A 19,305-nucleotide genomic window follows, 5' to 3' on the forward strand; every position below is an offset into this window, starting at 1 on the left:
AGAGAACATGTTTCCACTGCTCCAATGGCCATGAGCTTTTCACCACTCCAGAGAACATGTTTCCACTGCTCCAATGGCCATGAGCTTTTCACCACTCCAGCCGACACTGTGCGTATGGAGATCTTAGGCTTGTGTACGGATGCTCGGCCATGGAAACCTATTTCATGAAGCTCCCGACGAACAGCTCCTGTGCTGACGTTGCTTCCAGAGGCCGTTTGGAACTCAGTAATGAGCGTTGCAACCGAGGACAGAGACGCGGCTCAGCTGTTGTTGCTCCTAGACGTTTCTACTTCACAATAACAGCACTTACAGTTGACCAGGGCAGCTCAAGCAGGGACGACATTTCAAGAACTGACTTGTTGGAAAGGTGTCATCCTATGACAGTGCCATGTTGAAAGTCACTGAGCTCTTCAGGGAGGCCATTCTACTGCCAATATTTGTCTACAGAGATTGCATGGCTGTGCTCGATTTTATAAATCTGTCAGCAACGGGTGTGGCTGAAATAGCCGAAACCACTCATTTGAAGGGGTGTCCACATACTTTTGTATATATAGTGTATATTTATTGAATATCTTATCAATTAAAATAGCCAATTTGGGTGCAATCAATTAGCTTAGTTTCTCAGTGATCAAATTATATTTCCACCAAAAAAAAATTGCCTGAAAACTAATCTTAACTTCAGAACAATCTGAGATGGTGAAATCCTATTCCTCGTGCTCTTTTGGGTCAGAACCACCCCAATTGAAATAAGCATCCATGCATTGATAACCTTCAAAAATGGCTGATACAGATCCTGCTGCTAACCACAATGGAGATGAGAATTTGTATCCCCACCCCAATACAGCCGAACTGACCAATGCTGATATCTTGCATCGAGACAATATTTCTTCTCTTCTGATCCTTTCTCTCTCCTTCTGTTGCTTCTCTTTCGCACTCTTATCCTCTTCCTGTTTCTTCCTCTCCTCCTCCTCTTCGATCTTCCTCTGGGCCTCCTGGTACATCTCATTGGTGTAGTGTTGTCCTCCATTCTTCTTCACCATCTCCTCTATCTTCTTCAGCAGCTCTGGGACCTGAGTGTTGTCTTCTCTCTTGTCATTGATTAGGGAGTGATATCTGCCCCCACAGATATTGATGAGTTTCCGTAACTCTTTGCTCTCAGCCAGAAACTCTTCCACTGATTTACCCTCCAGTTGATCTCCATGAGTGAACAGCAAGATGGTGTACATTGAGGCTTCTTCTCCAAAGTTCTCCTGGATCCACTTCACAGTGTTCCTCTCCTCCTTTGTAAACCTCCCCAGTCTGATCACCAGCAGGAAGGCGTGAGGTCCTGGGACTGACATTTCTATACACCTGACTATTTCACTTTTCATCTCTTCTTCAGACATTGTTGTGTCATAGAGCCCCGGGGTGTCGATGACATCAATCTTCCTCCCATCCACCACTCCACTCCGTTTCTCACTCTGTGCAGTCACAGACACTGGAGAAGCCTCCACTTTAAACACCTCTCTCCCCAGGATGGTGTTTCCTGTTGCACTCTTCCCTGATCCAGTCTTCCCCAGCAGAACTATCTTCAGGTTAGAGGGCTGCCCTGAAACTGTGGAAACAAACAAGAAATGATTGATTTTGCAATAATATGTTAAGATAAATGAACAACACAAAGGACTAAAGGTCAAGAGGACTAGACGTCAATAGAGTTCCAACGATCAATGGAAATAATGTTTTTTCTGTTACCCTTTGGTATTATTTATCAATGGGTCAGAGACATGGGAGGAATTTGTCTCGACATTGAGCCTGAAATAGGCCATTGGCCCAGTTTTACAGCAAGGAATTATAATTGGTCAACTGTAGGCTAGGGTAGGTTTATACAACTACATCCTGTCCCTTTGTTCTGTGGAAAGAATCACGGAGGAGAGAATCACTGAGGACAGGGGAGAATGAACATCTACCTCTCAGCAAAACATATACGATTTGTCCTCTTTGAATAAACTTATTTTCTCCCCCTCATTTGCTTTGGGGTCTGTGTTATTGAAGAGTAACATCAATTGCTAACACTTGGTGCCGTGACCCAGATGAATTGGTCCAACAACAAGGAAAGACTGAACTGTGTATTGATCCAGGGGAAAGAGAGAGAGAGAGAGTTTTGAGCCCATTGGATTCAACTGTTAATTTCCTGATTGACTGCTAACATATTGCTGGGTGAGTCCAGAACGATTTATTTTTATTATTTTTATTCTACCGTTATTTGACCAGGTTGTCAAGTTAACCAAGTTGTCTGAGAACACGTTCTCATTTACAGCAACGACCTGGGGAATCGTTGCAGGGGAGAGGAGGGGGATGAATGAGCCTATTGTTAGCTGGTAATGATTAGGTGATCATGATGGTATGAGGGACAGCTTGAGAATTTAGCCAGGACACCGGGGTTAACACCCCTACTCCTACGATAAGTGCCATGGGATCTTTAAGGACCTCAGAGAGTCAGGACACCCGTTTAACGTCCCATCCGAAAGACGGCACCCTACACAAGGCAGCGTCCCCAATCACTGCCCTGGGACATTGGGATATTATTTTAGACCAGAGGAAAGAGTGGGACCTATTGGTCCTCCAACACCACTTCAGCAGCGTCTGGTCTCCCATCCAGGGACTGACCAGGACCAACCCTGCTTAGCTTCAGAAGCAAGCCAGCAGTGGGATATCATTTAAAAGAACCAAATCAGGATAAAATAAGTGCATGCAATGAGTGATACGTATCTGTGATGTATAAGGTATAGTCCTTTGTTTGCACTGTTGCAGGTTTGTTAAATCTCTAGTCCTCTATTAAAAAGGTTTGTTAAATCTCTAGTCCTCTATTAAAAAGGTTTGTTAAATCTCTAGTCCTCTATTAAAAAGGTTTGTTAAATCTCTAGTCCTCTATTAAAAAGGTTTGTTAAATCTCTAGTCCTCTATTAAAAAGGTTTGTTAAATCTCTAGTCCTCTATTAAAAAGGTTTGTTAAATCTCTAGTCCTCTATTAAAAAGGTTTGTTAAATCTCTAGTCCTCTATTAAAAAGGTTTGTTAAATCTCTAGTCCTCTATTAAAAAGGTTTGTTAAATCTCTATTAAAAAGGTTTGTTAAATCTCTAGTCCTCTATTAAAAAGGTTTGTTAAATCTCTAGTCCTCTATTAAAAGGGTTTGTTAAATCTCTAGTCCTCTATTAAAAAGGTTTGTTAAATCTCTAGTCCTCTATTAAAAAGGTTTGTTAAATCTCTAGTCCTCTATTAAAAGGGTTTGAGTCCTTTTTGTGAAACCTTCTTTTTGCAAAGAAGTGAGTTGCTAGTTGAGTAGCAATTTTTGACACGTGGGTAATGTAAGACTTCAACAAGCTTTTGAAGTGAACACAAGTTTTATGGGTAACCAGGCCCTACAGTTTTGAAAAAGGTTATAGATATATACACTGCTCAAAAAAATAAAGGGAACACTAAATTAACACATCCTATCTCTGAATGAATGAAATATTCTTATTAAATACTTTTTTCTTTACATAGTTGAATGTGCTGACAACAAAATCACACAAAAATGATCAATGGAAATCAAATTTATCAACCCATGGAGGTCTGGATTTGGAGTCACACTCAAAACTAAAGTGGAAAACCACACTGCAGGCTGATCCAACTTTGATGTAATGTCCTTAAAACAAGTCAAAATGAGGCTCAGTAGTGTGTGTGGCCTCCACGTGCCTGTATGACCTCCCTACAACGCCTGGGCTCCTGATGAGGTGGCAGATGGTCTCCTGAGGGACCTCCTCCCAGACCTGGACTAAAGCATCTGCCAACTCCTGGACAGTCTGTGGTGCAGTCTGTTGGTGGATGGAGCGAGACATGATGTCCCAGATGTGCTCAATTGGATTCAGGTCTGGGGAACGGGCGGGCCAGTCCATAGCATCAATGCCTTCCTCTTGCAGGAACTGATGACACACTCCAGCCACATGAGGTCTAGCATTGTCTTGCATTAGGAGGAACCCAGGGCCAACCGCACCAGCATATGGTCTCACAAGGGGTCTGAGGATCTCCTCCTGGTACCTAATGGCAGTCAGGCTACCTCTGGCGAGCACATGGAGGGCTGTGCGGCCCCCCAAAGAAATGCCACCCCACACCATGACTGACCCACCGCCTAACCGGTCATGCTGGAGGATGTTGCAGGCAGCAGAACGTTCTCCACGGCAACTCCAGACTCTGTCACGTCTGTCACATGTGCTCAGTGTGAACCTGCTTTCATCTGTGAAGAGCACAGGGCGCCAGTGGCGGATTTGCCAATCTTGGTGTTCTCTGGCAAATGCCAAACGTCCTGCACGGTGTTGGTTGTAAGCACAACCCCCACCTGTGGACATCGGGCCCTCATACCACCCTCATGGAGTCTGTTTCTGACCGTTTGAGCAGACACATGCACATTTGTGGCCTGCTGGAGGTCATTTTGCAGGGCTCTGGCAGTGCTCCTCCTGCTCCTCCTTGCACAAAGGCGGAGGTAGCGGTCCTGCTGCTGGGTTGTTGCCCTCCTACGGCCTCCTCTACGTCTCCTGATGTACTGGCCTGTCTCCTGGTAGCGCCTCCAAGGTTTAGAGCAGAGGTGGTTAGACACAGTAGGTTACCCAACATGGAAGATTAAGGTGCCCCATTTTTGGAGGAATTGAGTGTAATCACCCAGCAGTGAAAAACTTTTGTTTCCACAACTATGGACTGGGAAAGACAAAACTACGACGACATCATCGACAGGCTGTCACGACTGGACAGAGACATCAATCAACATAATAAACCGGATGTTAACTAGTGATTATGTTAAGATATTATGTGATCTACGTGATTATGTTATAATTTTGCACGCCCAATTTTTCAGTTTTTGATTTGTTAAAAAAGTTTGAAATATCCAATAAATGTCGTTCCACTTCATGATTGTGTCCCACTTGTTGATTCTTCACAAAAAAATACAGTTTTATATCTTTATGTTTGAAGCCTGAAATGTGGCAAAAGGTCGCAAAGTTCAAGGGGGCCGAATACTTTCGCAAGGCACTGTATATGCGTGTGTGTGTGTTTGTGTGTGTCTTTCCTGGTTGAGGTTTGACAAGACATTAACTGCTTCTCTTCTAGTCAAATAGTCAAATAACATTCAGCTTATACACCCATATATACCCAACAGGACATGCCACCAGAGGTCTCTTCACAGTCCCCAAGTCCATATACACCCAACAGGACATGCCACCAGAGGTCTCTTCACAGTCCCCGAGTCCATATATACCCAACAGGACATGCCACCAGAGGTCTCTTCACAGTCCCCAAGTCCATATATACCCAACAGGACATGCCACCAGAGGTCTCTTCACAGTCCCCAAGTCCATATATACCCAACAGGACATGCCACCAGAGGTCTCTTCACAGTCCCCAAGTCCATATATACCCAACAGGACATGCCACCAGAGGTCTCTTCACAGTCCCCAAGTCCATATATACCCAACAGGACATGCCACCAGAGGTCTCTTCACAGTCCCCAAGTCCATATATACCCAACAGGACATGCCACCAGAGGTCTCTTCACAGTCCCCAAGTCCATATATACCCAACAGGACATGCCACCAGAGGTCTCTTCACAGTCCCCGAGTCCATATATACCCAACAGGACATGCCACCAGAGGTCTCTTCACAGTCCCCAAGTCCATATATACCCAACAGGACATGCCACCAGAGGTCTCTTCACAGTCCCCAAGTCCATATATACCCAACAGGACATGCCACCAGAGGTCTCTTCACAGTCCCCAAGTCCATATATACCCAACAGGACATGCCACCAGAGGTCTCTTCACAGTCCCCAAGTCCATATATACCCAACAGGACATATATATATCTTCTCATGGAATGGCAGGACATGTGAAGGGACACACAAACAAACAAACATTTTTTTGTATTGTATTATTATTATAATAATCATATTTATTTATTTATTTGTGTGACTGTCCTTGTCTATCAGTGTTTAGTTACTTGTCATGTTTTGTGTTTTCTGTTGACCCCAGGAAAATCATCTGTTGCCTCTGGAAAAAAAAGACAATGGGAAAAGACAATGGGATCCAAAAAAACAAGTGTGTGTGTGTATTGTGTGTGTGTGTGTGTTGTGTGTGTGTGTGTACCTTGGCATTCACCAGTGAAGTCTTGCAGACAGAGTGTCAACAGGAACAGAATCCTTCCTCTTCCTCGTTCCATTACTAAAACTGCAGCCAATCAAAAACTTGGAAACAGACGATGACGTCATTGCAAAAAACAAAGTCCACATTTCTTCGGTGCCTCATGCAGTGTTCTGCAAAGTTTCTACTTTTACAGATAATAATTTTAAAAACTATTCAACTATAAACTATAAAAAAGTAGTGATATGCTGTATAACTGTGGATAAACAAAGTACATTCCCTAACAACGTAGCCTACATCAGGTGAACACAATGTACTCATATGGGGCATATCAAATGACATTCTAAACATGGTTATTATTCTACCACTGCCTGGCTGCTGCTGTTAAGACCAGATAGACCAGTTAGAGGTCGTGTTCCCATTACCATTAAACATCACATCTACTGTGTAGACAGACAGGAACAGTTCAGACAATAATTAAGTGGAATCAGTATAACTGAAACCAGTGCTTATGTGAACAGTTAGAGGTGAACACTTAAACAACGTGTAAGTCGGGAGGTGTCAGAACACAAAGGGTGAGTTCCTCTGCTCAGACGTTGCTGACGTCTATGGTGGACAATTGCAAGATTATGTTATAATACTTTTATTGCATCAAATGTTTGTTTTATGCAACAGAATAGAAGATTCTTATAGCTATTGTGTGTTCTACTGAGGATGGCCTCTGGGAGATCACACTGACAAGAGGAGATATACAATGTCTTTTGGGTGATAAAACCTAAAGAGCATTCCAGAGAACATGACTTAATGCTTCTGTTCTATACTGTACCAGGGAGACGTGGCTCCAGTATGGAGTTGGGGGGCCAGACACTGGTCTCTACACAATGACAACTGTTGAAATCGTCAACCAGCCAACATTATCGTAGAGAACTCAATTGATTCACTTTATATGTGTGCGTTGTATTGACCTGCTCCCTTATTAAAAAGTGATTAAAGATTTAGTTTAAGTATAACTCTTGACTTGTGTGATAAGTTTGTCTCTCCACCTTTGATAGTAAAGAAATGAACCACCACACGCTAGATCTTACAACGCCAGGATAGGTATTTTACACATCAGCTAATCCTATCATGTGTTTTTGCAATCTGTCAGTCAACCATTGGTTGATGCATGCAACGTCTAAGCAGTGTGACCTTAGTCAGTACTGACAAAAACCTGCAGGTGTGTCCCTCACAGCAACAACCTGCTATAAGATGGGTGTTGACCCAAGATCAGCCTCCTTGAACAAGGTAAGTATACTGCACTATCTCTTCACTAATCAATGTACAGTATACTGCACTATCTCTGCACTAAACAAGGTACAGTATACTGCACTATCTCTGCACTAAACAAGGTACAGTATACTGCACTAGCTCTGCACTAAACAAGATACAGTATACTGCACTATCTCTGCACTAAACAAGATACAGTATACTGCACTATCTCTGCACTAAACAAGGTACAGTATACTGCACTATCTCTGCACTAAACAAGATACAGTATACTGCACTATCTCTGCACTAAACAAGATACAGTATACTGCACTACTAAACAAGGTACAAACAAGATACAAGATACAGTACACTGTATACTAAACAAGATACACTGCACCTCTGCACTAAACAAGGTACAGTATACTGCACTATCTCTGCACTAAACAAGGTACAGTATACTGCACTATCTCTGCTAAACTAAACAAGCACTAAACAAGATACAGTATACTACACTATCTCTGCACTAAACAAGGTAAATGTTTCAGGTGAAAGTCTAACCATGCTTCTCCTTTCACTGTTCTACAATGTTAAAACGTGTAGAAATACAAACATACTGTAATCACATGATTATTTACACAAATATTAACAGACCTGGTATCAATAAAATGTCTACTTAATATTGTACAACAGTTATTCAAATACTGTTGAGTAGATTGTTGTACAACATTTCATTAGTAAGGTAGTTAAGTTGAATACTCACTTTTAGTGTTGCACGGATCTGTATATTGTTGTCCCCTGTTGTCACTGAGAGAGCTGAAGCAGTGGTCCTGCTGGTTTTGCATAGCTAGATGCCCCAGGTGGGTGGAGATTTACCTCGAACCAATGGAATGGTCTAAAACTCATGCAAAACTAAAGTGCTGCACCTTACAATACCATTGTGCTGCAGTTTACATTCTGTTAAGTTTCATTTTCCCAGCACGTACTCAATTCTAGCCAATGAGAGAATGTTGCTAGGCAAACATTATTCTACTCAGGATAGGCTAAATCGGAATTTTGATTGGGTATCGGCTGTTCAACCTTGGCTGCTTGCAGAATCAGAATCATAAAATGAAATAGGCATAGAAGTTCAATGCCAATGTGGTAACAATCTTTTTTTTAATCAAATAAATAGATAGAAAATGAAATGTGAAATTAGAACAGGGGAGGGTTCACATGACAGAAGTCTCCTTCTGAGAAAAAAAAGGTTAAAAATGAACAAATAAAACTGCATTTTGAAATGTAACTGTATACTGTAGTTGTAACTTTATAGTTGCCTAATCTGGTCCCAGATCTGTTTCTGCTCTTTCCAACTCCATAGATTACCACAGTATGAGTCACAATACCCATAAATCTCAGCTGTCAAACAGGGAAATGGTTCCATTTGTTTTTCCACCATGTAGGTTTTGACTCTTATGTTTTCCACCATGTAGGTTCTGTGGGGTTTGTTTTGGTGTCTAACCAACCATTACAGTGGTAGGTTCTGTGGGTTTTGTCATAACCAGCCATAAAAGAACTACAGTGGTAGGTTCTGTGGGTTTTGACTCTTATGTAGGTGTCATAACCAGCCATAAAATAACTACAGTGGTAGGTTCTGTGGGGTTTGAATCTTATGTAGGTGTCATTAACTTGTCTCATCGCGCTCTAGTGACTCCTTGTGGCGGGTCGGGCGCCTGCAGGCTAACCCGGTCGTCAGTTAAATAGTATTTCCTCCGACACGTTGGTGCGGCTGGCTTCCGGGTGTTAAGAAGCGCGGTTTGGTGGGTCATGTTTCAGAGGACACATGACTCAACCTTCGCCTCCCGAGCCCATTGGGGAGTTGCAGCGATGAGACGAGATCGAAAATGTGGAGAAAAAAAGGGGTAAAATACAATCTTCATTGAAATAATTCAACACCAGAGTCCTAACCTGCACTAGAGGCTCCAGGGAAACAAGATGCAAGGAATGTTGTGCTCTGTGCTCTGTCCAGGTCTAAAACCTGAACCATTAAGAATAGATGGGATTCTAAAATTGGTTCACATTAAGAATAGATGGGATTCCAAAACCTGATTGGTTCACATTAAGAATAGATGGGATTCTAAAACCTGATTGGTTCACATTAAGAATAGATGGGATTCTAAAACCTGATTGGTTCACATTAAGAATAGGTGGGATTCTAAAACCTGATTGGTTCACATTAAGAATAGATGGGATTCTAAAACCTGATTGGTTCACATTAAGAATAGATGGGATTCTAAAACCTGATTGGTTCACATTAAGAATAGATGGGATTCTAAAACCTGCTTGGTTCACATTAAGAAGTTGACAGTTGGCCAGGGATTATAGTACTTTGTGAAGGCAAGATCATTTTCTAATTGTTCGGTAGTTATGTAAGTCAGAAGGATGTCCTCCTTTATGTAGGGGGAGGACATGTCCTGCTTTACAGATCATAAGGACACCACCAGAAACAACTGTCAAGTTAAAATACATTGGTCAATGGTTCTGTGATAAGTGGTGCAGAGAGTAAAAAGGGATTATGTGAATCAGCTACGGATATTTTTTGTTTTTTCTTCAACTCATTAACTTAGCACTTAGTACATCATAGACATTAAAAAGGGACATTAAGATAAGTCTGTGAGTCTGTTAGTGTATCGTTCTCTACAAGGTCATGTGACCAGGAGACTCTCTATAGTAGAATGATATGCATTTTCAGATATTATCCTTTCTAATAATTGAAGCAAAATGGTTATTATGTAAATGTCGTCTAGTATGGGACCAGAGGCGGTCAAAATCTGCTGGCACAACAAGGGAGGGGGGGGTTGTTTAAAATGTTTTACCACTTTACAGAAGTTAGCATATATAACACGTATGTTATAGAGATCAGTCCTTTCAGAAGTTAGCATATATAACACGTATGTTATAGAGATCAGTCCTTTCAGAAGTTAGCATATATAACACGTATGTTATAGAGATCAGTCCTTTCAGAAGTTAGCATATATAGCATGTATGTTATAGAGATCAGTCCTTTCAGAAGTTAGCATATATATCACGTATATTATAGAGATCAGTCCTTTCAGAAGCCCAGATCATTTATTTATAAATCCCATCATTGGATGGTATAGAGATCAGTCCTTTCAGGGTTTCCCAAGGGACAGTCCTTACAGGCCACCATACCTGACCTGAGTTGTAAATATAAACAAAAAGAGTTGCCTGGTAATGTGTGTGTATCTGGTAATGTGTGTGTATCTGGTAATGTGTATGTACCTGGTAATGTGTATGTACCTGGTAATGTGTGTGTATCTGGTAATGTGTATGTACCTGGTAATGTGTGTGTATCTGGTAATGTGTATGTACCTGGTAATGTGTGTGTATCTGGTAATGTGTATGTATCTGGTAATGTGTGTGTATCTGGTAATGTGTATGTATCTGGTAATGTGTGTGTATCTGGTAATGTGTATGTATCTGGTAATGTGTGTGTATCTGGTAATGTGTACGTATCTGGTAATGTGTATGTACCTGGTAATGTGTGTGTATCTGGTAATGTGTATGTATCTGGTAATGTGTGTTTATCTGGTAATGTGTATGTATCTGGTAATGTGTGTGTATCTGGTAATGTGTATGTATCTGGTAATGTGTGTGTATCTGGTAATGTGTATGTATCTGGTAATGTGTATGTATCTGGTAATGTGTGTGTATCTGGTAATGTATATGTATCTGGTAATGTGAAAGGACTCTCAATTCAACGGCTCAGACACAAGAGGTATGTGGCAGGGTCTACAGTCAATCACGGACTACAGGAAGAAACCCAGCCCAGTCACGGACCAGGATGTCTTGCTCCCAGGCAGACTAAATAACTTTTTTGCCCGCTTTGAGGACAATACAGTGCCACTGACACGGCCTGCAACGGAAACATGCGGTCTCTCCTTCACTGCAGCCGAAGTGAGTAAGACATTTAAACGTGTTAACCCTCGCAAGGCTGCAGGCCCAGACGGCATCCCCAGCCGCGCCCTCAGAGCATGCGCAGACCAGCTGGCCGGTGTGTTTACGGACATATTCAATCAATCCCTATACCAGTCTGCTGTTCCCACATGCTTCAAGAGGGCCACCATTGTTCCTGTTCCCAAGAAAGCTAAGGTAACTGAGCTAAACGACTACCGCCCGTAGCACTCACATCCGTCATCATGAAGTGCTTTGAGAGACTAGTCAAGGACCATATCACCTCCACCCTACCTGACACCCTTGACCCACTCCAATTTGCTTACCGCCCAAATAGGTCCACAGACGATGCAATCTCAACCACACTGCACACTGCCCTAACCCATCTGGACAAGAGGAATACCTATGTGTGAGAATGCTGTTCATCGACTACAGCTCGGCATTCAACACCATAGTACCCTCCAAGCTCGTCATCAAGCTCGAGACCCTGGGTCTCGACCCCGCCCTGTGCAACTGGGTACTGGACTTCCTGACGGGCCGCCCCAGGTGGTGAGGGTAGGCAACAACATCTCCTCCCCGCTGATCCTCAACACTGGGGCCCCACAAGGGTGCGTTCTGAGCCCTCTCCTGTACTCCCTGTTCACCCACGACTGCGTGGCCATGCACGCCTCCAACTCAATCATCAAGTTTGCGGACGACACAACAGTGGTAGGCTTGATTACCAACAACGACGAGACGGCCTACAGGGAGGAGGTGAGGGCCCTCGGAGTGTGGTGTCAGGAAAATAACCTCACACTCAACGTCAACAAAACTAAGGAGATGATTGTGGACTTCAGGAAACAGCAGAGGGAACACCCCCCCATCCACATCGATGGAACAGTAGTGGAGAGGGTAGCAAGTTTTAAGTTCCTCGGCATACACATCACAGACAAACTGAATTGGTCCACTCACACAGACAGCATCGTGAGGAAGGCGCAGCAGCGCCTCTTCAACCTCAGGAGGCTGAAGGAATTCGGCTTGTCACCAAAAGCACTCACAAACTTCTACAGATGCACAATCGAGAGCATCCTGGCGGGCTGTATCACCGCCTGGTATGGCAACTGCACCGCCCTCAACCGTAAGGCTCTCCAGAGGGTAGTGAGGTCTGCACAACGCATCACCGGGGGCAAACTACCTGCCCTCCAGGACACCTACACCACCCGATGCTACAGGAAGGCCATAAAGATCATCAAGGACATCAACCACCGAGCCACTGCCTGTTCACCCCGCTGCCATCCAGAAGGCGAGGTCAGTACAGGTGCATCAAAGCTGGGACCGAGAGACTGAAAAACAGCTTCTATCTCAAGGCCATCAGACTGTTAAACAGCCACCACTAACATTGAGTGGCTACTGCCAACACACTGTCAATGACACTGACTCTACTCCAGCCACTTTAATCATGGGAATCGATGGGAAATGATGTAAATATATCACTAGCCACTTTAAACAATGCTACCTTATATAATGTTACTTACCCTACATTGTTCATCTCATATGCATACGTTGATACTGTACTCTATATCATCGACTGCATCCTTATGTAATACATGTATCACTAGCCACTTTAACTATGCCACTTGGTTTACATACTTATCTCATATGTATATACTGTACTCGATATCATCTACTGTATCTTGCCTATGCTGCTCTGTACCATCACTCATTCATATATCCTTATGTACATATTCTTTATCCCCTTACACTGTGTATGACCGTAGTTTTTTTTGGAATTGTTAGTTAGATTACTTGCTCGTTATTACTGCATTGTCGGAACTAGAAGCACAAGCATTTCGCTACACTCGCATTAACATCTGCTAACCATGTGTATGTGACAAATAAAATTTGATTTGATTTGATTTGATTTGATTTGATTTGTGTGTGTATCTGGTAATGTGTGTGTATCTGGTAATGTGTGTGTATCTGGTAATGTGTGTGTATCTGGTAATGTGTATGTATCTGGTAATGTGTGTGTATCTGGTAATGTATATGTGTATGTATCTTCCAAATAATGGAATGTTCTCAAACCATTATTGTCCATGATATCGGCATGGTTACGGATTCCACATTAGGACCGTGGTGAAGATCTTTGTGGGCTATACTCGGCCTTGTCTCAGGATGGTAAGTTGGTGGTTGAATATATCCCTCTAGTGGTCTGGGGGCTGTGCTTTGGCAAAGTGGGTGGGGTTATATCCTTCCTGTTTGGCCCTGTCCGGGGGTATCATCGGATGGGGCCACAGTGTCTCCTGACCCCTCCTGTCTCAGCCTCCAGTATTTATGCTTCAGTAGTTTATGTGTCGGGGGTCTAGGGTCAGTTTGTTATATCTGGAGTACTTCTCCTGTCTTATCCGGTGTCCTGTGTGAATTTAAGTGTGCTCTCTCTAATTCTCTCTTTCTCTCTTTCCTTCTCTCTCTCGGAGGACCTGAGCCCTAGGACCATGCCTCAGGACTACCTGGCATGATGACTCCTTGCTGTCCCCAGTCCACCTGGCCGTGCTACTGCTCCAGGTTCAACTGTTCTGCCTGTGATTATTATTATTTGACCATGCTGGTCATTTATGAACATTTGAACATCTTGGCCATGTTCTGTTATAATCTCCACCCGGCACAGCCAGAAGAGGACTGGCCACCCCTCAGCCTGGTTCCTCTCTAGGTTTCTTCCTAGGTTTTGGCCTTTCTAGGGAGTTTTTCCTAGCCACCGTGCTTCTACACCTGCATTGCTTGCTGTTTGGGGTTTTAGGCTGGGTTTCTGTACAGCACTTTGAGATATCAGCTGAAGTACGAAGGGCTATATAAATACATTTGATTTGATTTGATTTTGGGAGATGCAAATGGCCACCCTCCAGATAACAAGTCATTAGTGTGAAATAATACACAACATCTTTTGGCTTTTGACCATTTTTTGTTCTTAATCATTGTTGGGGAAAAATTGGATCCAGATCAGATGTTTGGTACTATATTTATTGAAAAGTATATGAATACTAGCAATTAAAATGTCCAATTTGGGTGCAATAAATTTGCTTAAATTCTCAGAGATCAAATTATATTTATATTATATAACTCAATAATTAATCTTAATTTCAAAACAATTTGAGATGGTGGATGTGGACATTTTATTCCTTCTGGTCTTCTGAGTTGGAACTACCTGATTTGAAATAGGTGTGCAGGCAGTCAACACCTTTAGCAGCGGCTAATACAGCCCCTACTGCAATGGAGAATGGATCGTACATGGCTCCCAACCCCAATACAGCCGAACTGGCAAGTGCTGACCACTTGCACTCATTCAATTTCTCTTCTCTTCTTCTTCTTTCTTCCTCTTCCTGTCTCCTCTCTCTGTCTCTCTTCTCCTCCTCCTGTCTCCTCTCTCTCTCTCTCTTCTCCTTTTCCTGTCTCTCCCTCTCCTCCTCCTCTTCGATCTTCCTCTGGGCCTCCTGGTACATCTCATTGGTGTAGTGTTTTCCTCCATTCTTCTTCACCATCTCCTCTATCTTCTTCAGCAGCTCTGGGACCTGACTGTCTTCTCTCTTGTCATTGTTTAGGGAGTGATATCTGCCCCCACAGATATTGATGAGTTTCTGTAGCTCTTTGCTCTTAGCCAGAAACTCCTCTACTGATTTCCCCTTCAGTTGATCTCCATGAGTGAACAGCAAGATGGTGTACATTGAGGCTTCTTCTCCAAAGCTCTCCTGGATCCACGTCACTGTGTTCCTCTCCTCCTCTGTGAACCTCCCCAGTCTGATCACCAGCAGGAAGGCGTGGGGTCCTGGGACTGACATGTAGATGGCCTTTTCTATTTCACTTTTCATCTCTTCTTGAGACATTGTTGTGTCATAGAGCCCTGGGGTGTCGATGACATCAATGTTCCTCCCATCCACCACTCCACTCTGTTTCTCACTCTGTGTAGTCACAGACACTGGAGAAGCCTCCACTTTAAACCCCTCCCTCCCCAGGATGGTGTTTCCTGTTGCACTCTTCCCTGATCCAGTCTTCCCCACCAGAACTATCCTCCGGTCAGAAGGATGCCCTGAAACTGTGGAAATAAACAACCAATGATTGATTTGATAGTAGATGTCTTGATATAAGGCTACTCTACTTCCATGCACATACTGTATGTGTGTGTGTGTGTGTGTGTGTGTGTGTGTGTGTGTGTGTGTGTGTGTGTGTGTGTGTGTGTGTGTGTGTGTGTGTCTTTCCTGGTTGAGAGTTGACGAGACATTAAATGCATCTCTTATAGTCAAATAATATTCAGCTTATAGACCCATATAGACCCCACAGGACATGACACCAGGGGTCTCTTCACAGTCCCCAAGTTCAACATGAAACAAATAACATAAATATTAAACAACTTCTCATGGAATGGCAGGAACTGTGAAGGGACAAACTCATTATTTTAATGTATTGTATTGTATTATTATTATTTTATATATTTATACATTTATTTGTATGACTGTCCTTGTCTATCAGTGTTTAGTTACTTGTCATGTTTTCTGTTTTCTGTTGACCCCAGGAAGAATATCTGCTGCCTCTGGAAAAGACAATGGGATCCAAACAAACAAACATCAAGTGTGTGTGTGTGTGTGTGTATGTGTGTGTGTGTGTGTGTGTGTGTGTGTGTACCTTGGCATTGACCAGTGAAGTCTTGCAGACAGAGTGTCAACAGGAACAGAATCTTCAGAGTCCTTCCTCTTCCTCGTGCCATTACTACCACTGCAGCCAATCAAAAAACATGGAAACAGACGATGACCTCATTACAAACGACAACGTCCACATTTCTTGACCCATGCAGAGTGTTCGGCAAGTTCCAACGTTTTTCTCAGCTACTTGACTTTCAAACAACAAAAACGATTAAACTATAAACTATAAAAGAGTGATGATATGCTGTATAACTGTGGATAAACAAATTACATTCCCTAACAACGTAGCCTACATCAGGTGAACACAATGTACTCATATGGGGCATATCAAATGACATTCTAAACATGGTTATTATTCTACCGCTGCCTGGCTGCTGCTGTTAAGACCAGATAGACCAGTTAGAGGTCGTGTTCCCATTACCATTAAACATCACATCTACTGTGTAGATAGACAGGAACAGTTCAGACAATAATTAAGTGGAATCAGTATAACTGAAACCAGTGCTTATGTGAACAGTTAGAGGTGAACACTTAAACAACGTGTAAGTCGGGAGGTGTCAGAACACAAAGGGTGAGTTCCTCTGTTCCTCTGCTCAGACGTTGCTGACGTCTATGGTGGACAATTGCAAGATTATGTTATAATACTTTTAATTGCATCAAATGTTTGTTTTATGCAACAGAATAGAAGATTCTTATAGCTATTGTGTGTTCTACTGAGGATGGCCTCTGGGAGATCACACTGACAAGAGGAGATATACAATGTCTTTTGGGTGATAAAACCTAAAGAGCAGAGAACATGACTTAATGCTTCTGTTCTATACTGTACCAGGGAGACGTGGCTCCAGTATGGAGTTGGGGGCCAGACACTGGTCTCTACACAATGACAACTGTTGAAATCAACCAGCCAACATTATCGTAGAGAACTCAATTGATTCACTTTATATGTGTGTGTTGTATTGACCTGCTCCCTTATTAAAAAGTGATTAAAGATTTAGTTTAAGTATAACTCTTGACTTGTGTGATAAGTTTGTCTCTCCACCTTTGATAGTAAAGAAATGAACCACCACACGCTAGATCTTACAACGCCAGGATAGGTATTTTACACATCAGCTAATCCTATCATGTGTTTTTGCAATCTGTCAGTCAACCATTGGTTGATGCATGCAACGTCTAAGCAGTGTGACCTTAGTCAGTACTGACAAAAACCTGCAGGTGTGTCCCTCACAGCAACAACCTGCTATAAGATGGGTGTTGACCCAAGATCAGCCTCCTTGAACAAGGTAAGTATACTGCACTATCTCTGCACTAAACAAGGTACAGTATACTGCACTATCTCTGCACTAAACAAGGTTCAGTATACTGCACTATCTCTGCACTAAACAAGGTACAGTATACTGCACTATCTCTGCACTAAACAAGGTACAGTATACTGCACTATCTCTGCACTAAACAAGGTACAGTATACTACACTATCTCTGCACTAAACAAGGTACAGTAATGCACTATCTTTCAGGTGAAAGTCTAACCATGTTTTCTAACCATGCTTCTCCTTTCACTGTTCTACAATGTTAAAACGTGTAGAAATACAAACATACTGTAATCACATGATTATTTACACAAATATTAACAGACCTGGTATCAATAAAATGTCTTCTTAATATTGTACAACAGTTATTAAAGTAATGTTGAGTAGATTGTTGTACAACATTTCATTAGTAAGGTAGTTAAGTTGAATACTCACTTTTAGTGTTGCACGGATCTGTATATTGTTGTCCCCTGTTGTCACTGAGAGAGCTGAAGCAGTGGTCCTGCTGGTTTTGCATAGCTAGATGCCCCAGGTGGGTGGAGATTTACCTCGAACCAATGGAATGGTCTAAAACTCATGCAAAACTAAAGTGCTGCACCTTACAATACCATTGTGCTGCAGTTTACATTCTGTTAAGTTTCATTTTCCCAGCACGTACTCAATTCTAGCCAATGAGAGAATGTTGCTAGGCAAACATTATTCTACTCAGGATAGGCTAAATCGGAATTTTGATTGGGTATCGGCTGTTCAACCTTGGCTGCTTGCCAGAATCATAAAATAGGCCACATCTTTGGATAAAATGAAATGTGTTGGACACATAGAAGTTCAATGCCAATGTGGTAACAACTCCTTTTTTGTTAATCAAATAAATAGTACTCTTTCAATTCAGAACCTGTATTTTTCCCCCGATGAGTCTAATATCCATATCATGCTGAAATCAATAGAACAGGGGACAAACGTTTAGGGTTCTACATTGTGACATGATTAAGTCTCCTTCTGAGAAAAAAAAGGTTAAAAATGAACAAATAAAACTGCATTTTGAAATGTAACTGTATACTGTAGTTGTAACTTTATAGTTGCCTAATCTGGTCCCAGATCTGTTTCTGCTCTTTCCAACTCCATAGATTACCACAGTATGAGTCACAATACCCATAAATCTCAGCTGTCAAACAGGGAAATGGTTCCATTCGTTTTTCCACCATGTAGGTTTTGACTCTTATGTAGGTGTCATAACCAGCCATAAAAGAACTACAGTGGTAGGTTCTGTGGGGTTTGACTCTTATGTAGCCATAAAAGAACTACAGTGGTAGGTTCTGTGGGTTTTGACTCTTATGTAGGTGTCATAACCAGCCATAAAAGAACTACAGTGGTAGGTTCTGTGGGTTTTGACTCTTATGTAGGTGTCATAACCAGCCATAAAATAACTACAGTGGTAGGTTCTGTGGGGTTTGAATCTTATGTAGGTGTCATTAACTTGTCTCATCGCGCTCTAGTGACTCCTTGTGGCGGGTCGGGCGCCTGCAGGCTAACCCGGTCGTCAGTTAAATAGTATTTCCTCCGACACGTTGGTGCGGCTGGCTTCCGGGTGTTAAGAAGCGCGGTTTGGTGGGTCATGTTTCAGAGGACACATGACTCAACCTTCGCCTCCCGAGCCCATTGGGGAGTTGCAGCGATGAGACGAGATCGAAAATGTGGAGAAAAAAAGGGGTAAAATACAATCTTCATTGAAATAATTCAACACCAGAGTCCTAACCTGCACTAGAGGCTCCAGGGAAACAAGATGCAAGGAATGTTGTGCTCTGTGCTCTGTCCAGGTCTAAAACCTGATTGGTTCACATTAAGAATAGATGGGATTCTAAAACCTGATTGGTTCACATTAAGAATAGATGGGATTCTAAGAATAGAAAACCTGATTGGTTCACATTAAGAATAGATGGGATTCTAAAACCTGATTGGTTCACATTAAGAATAGATGGGATTCTAAAACC

The 19,305-nt window shown here is 42.5% G+C and overlaps 1 protein-coding gene across 3 annotated transcripts; it reads right to left on the bottom strand.

Annotated features, from left to right (window-relative positions):
• Window positions 1-549: 549 nt before the first annotated feature.
• LOC121845685 (GTPase IMAP family member 7-like) lies at window positions 550-18,329 on the bottom strand. 3 transcript variants are annotated; one of them, XM_042317458.1, is made up of 4 exons: window positions 17,753-18,329; window positions 15,995-16,084; window positions 15,184-15,407; window positions 550-1,370 (listed from the first exon to the last, which is right to left on the bottom strand). In XM_042317458.1, the coding sequence occupies exons 1-4, from the start codon at window positions 17,832-17,834 to the stop codon at window positions 705-707; spliced, it is 1,062 nt and encodes a 353-aa protein (XP_042173392.1). In that variant the 5' UTR covers window positions 17,835-18,329; the 3' UTR covers window positions 550-704. The 3 variants fall into 3 exon arrangements, with proteins under 3 accessions (XP_042173392.1, XP_042173393.1, XP_042173391.1); XM_042317459.1 differs by lacking the exons at window positions 15,184-15,407; window positions 15,995-16,084; window positions 17,753-18,329 and adding exons at window positions 6,149-6,246; window positions 8,151-8,410 and having other exon boundaries at window positions 550-1,594; XM_042317457.1 differs by lacking the exon at window positions 550-1,370 and having other exon boundaries at window positions 14,320-15,407.
• Between the last annotated feature and the right edge of the window lie 976 nt (window positions 18,330-19,305).

Source organism: Oncorhynchus tshawytscha, unplaced genomic scaffold (genome assembly GCF_018296145.1).
Source record: "Oncorhynchus tshawytscha isolate Ot180627B unplaced genomic scaffold, Otsh_v2.0 Un_scaffold_5493_pilon_pilon, whole genome shotgun sequence".
NCBI lineage: Eukaryota > Metazoa > Chordata > Actinopteri > Salmoniformes > Salmonidae > Oncorhynchus > Oncorhynchus tshawytscha.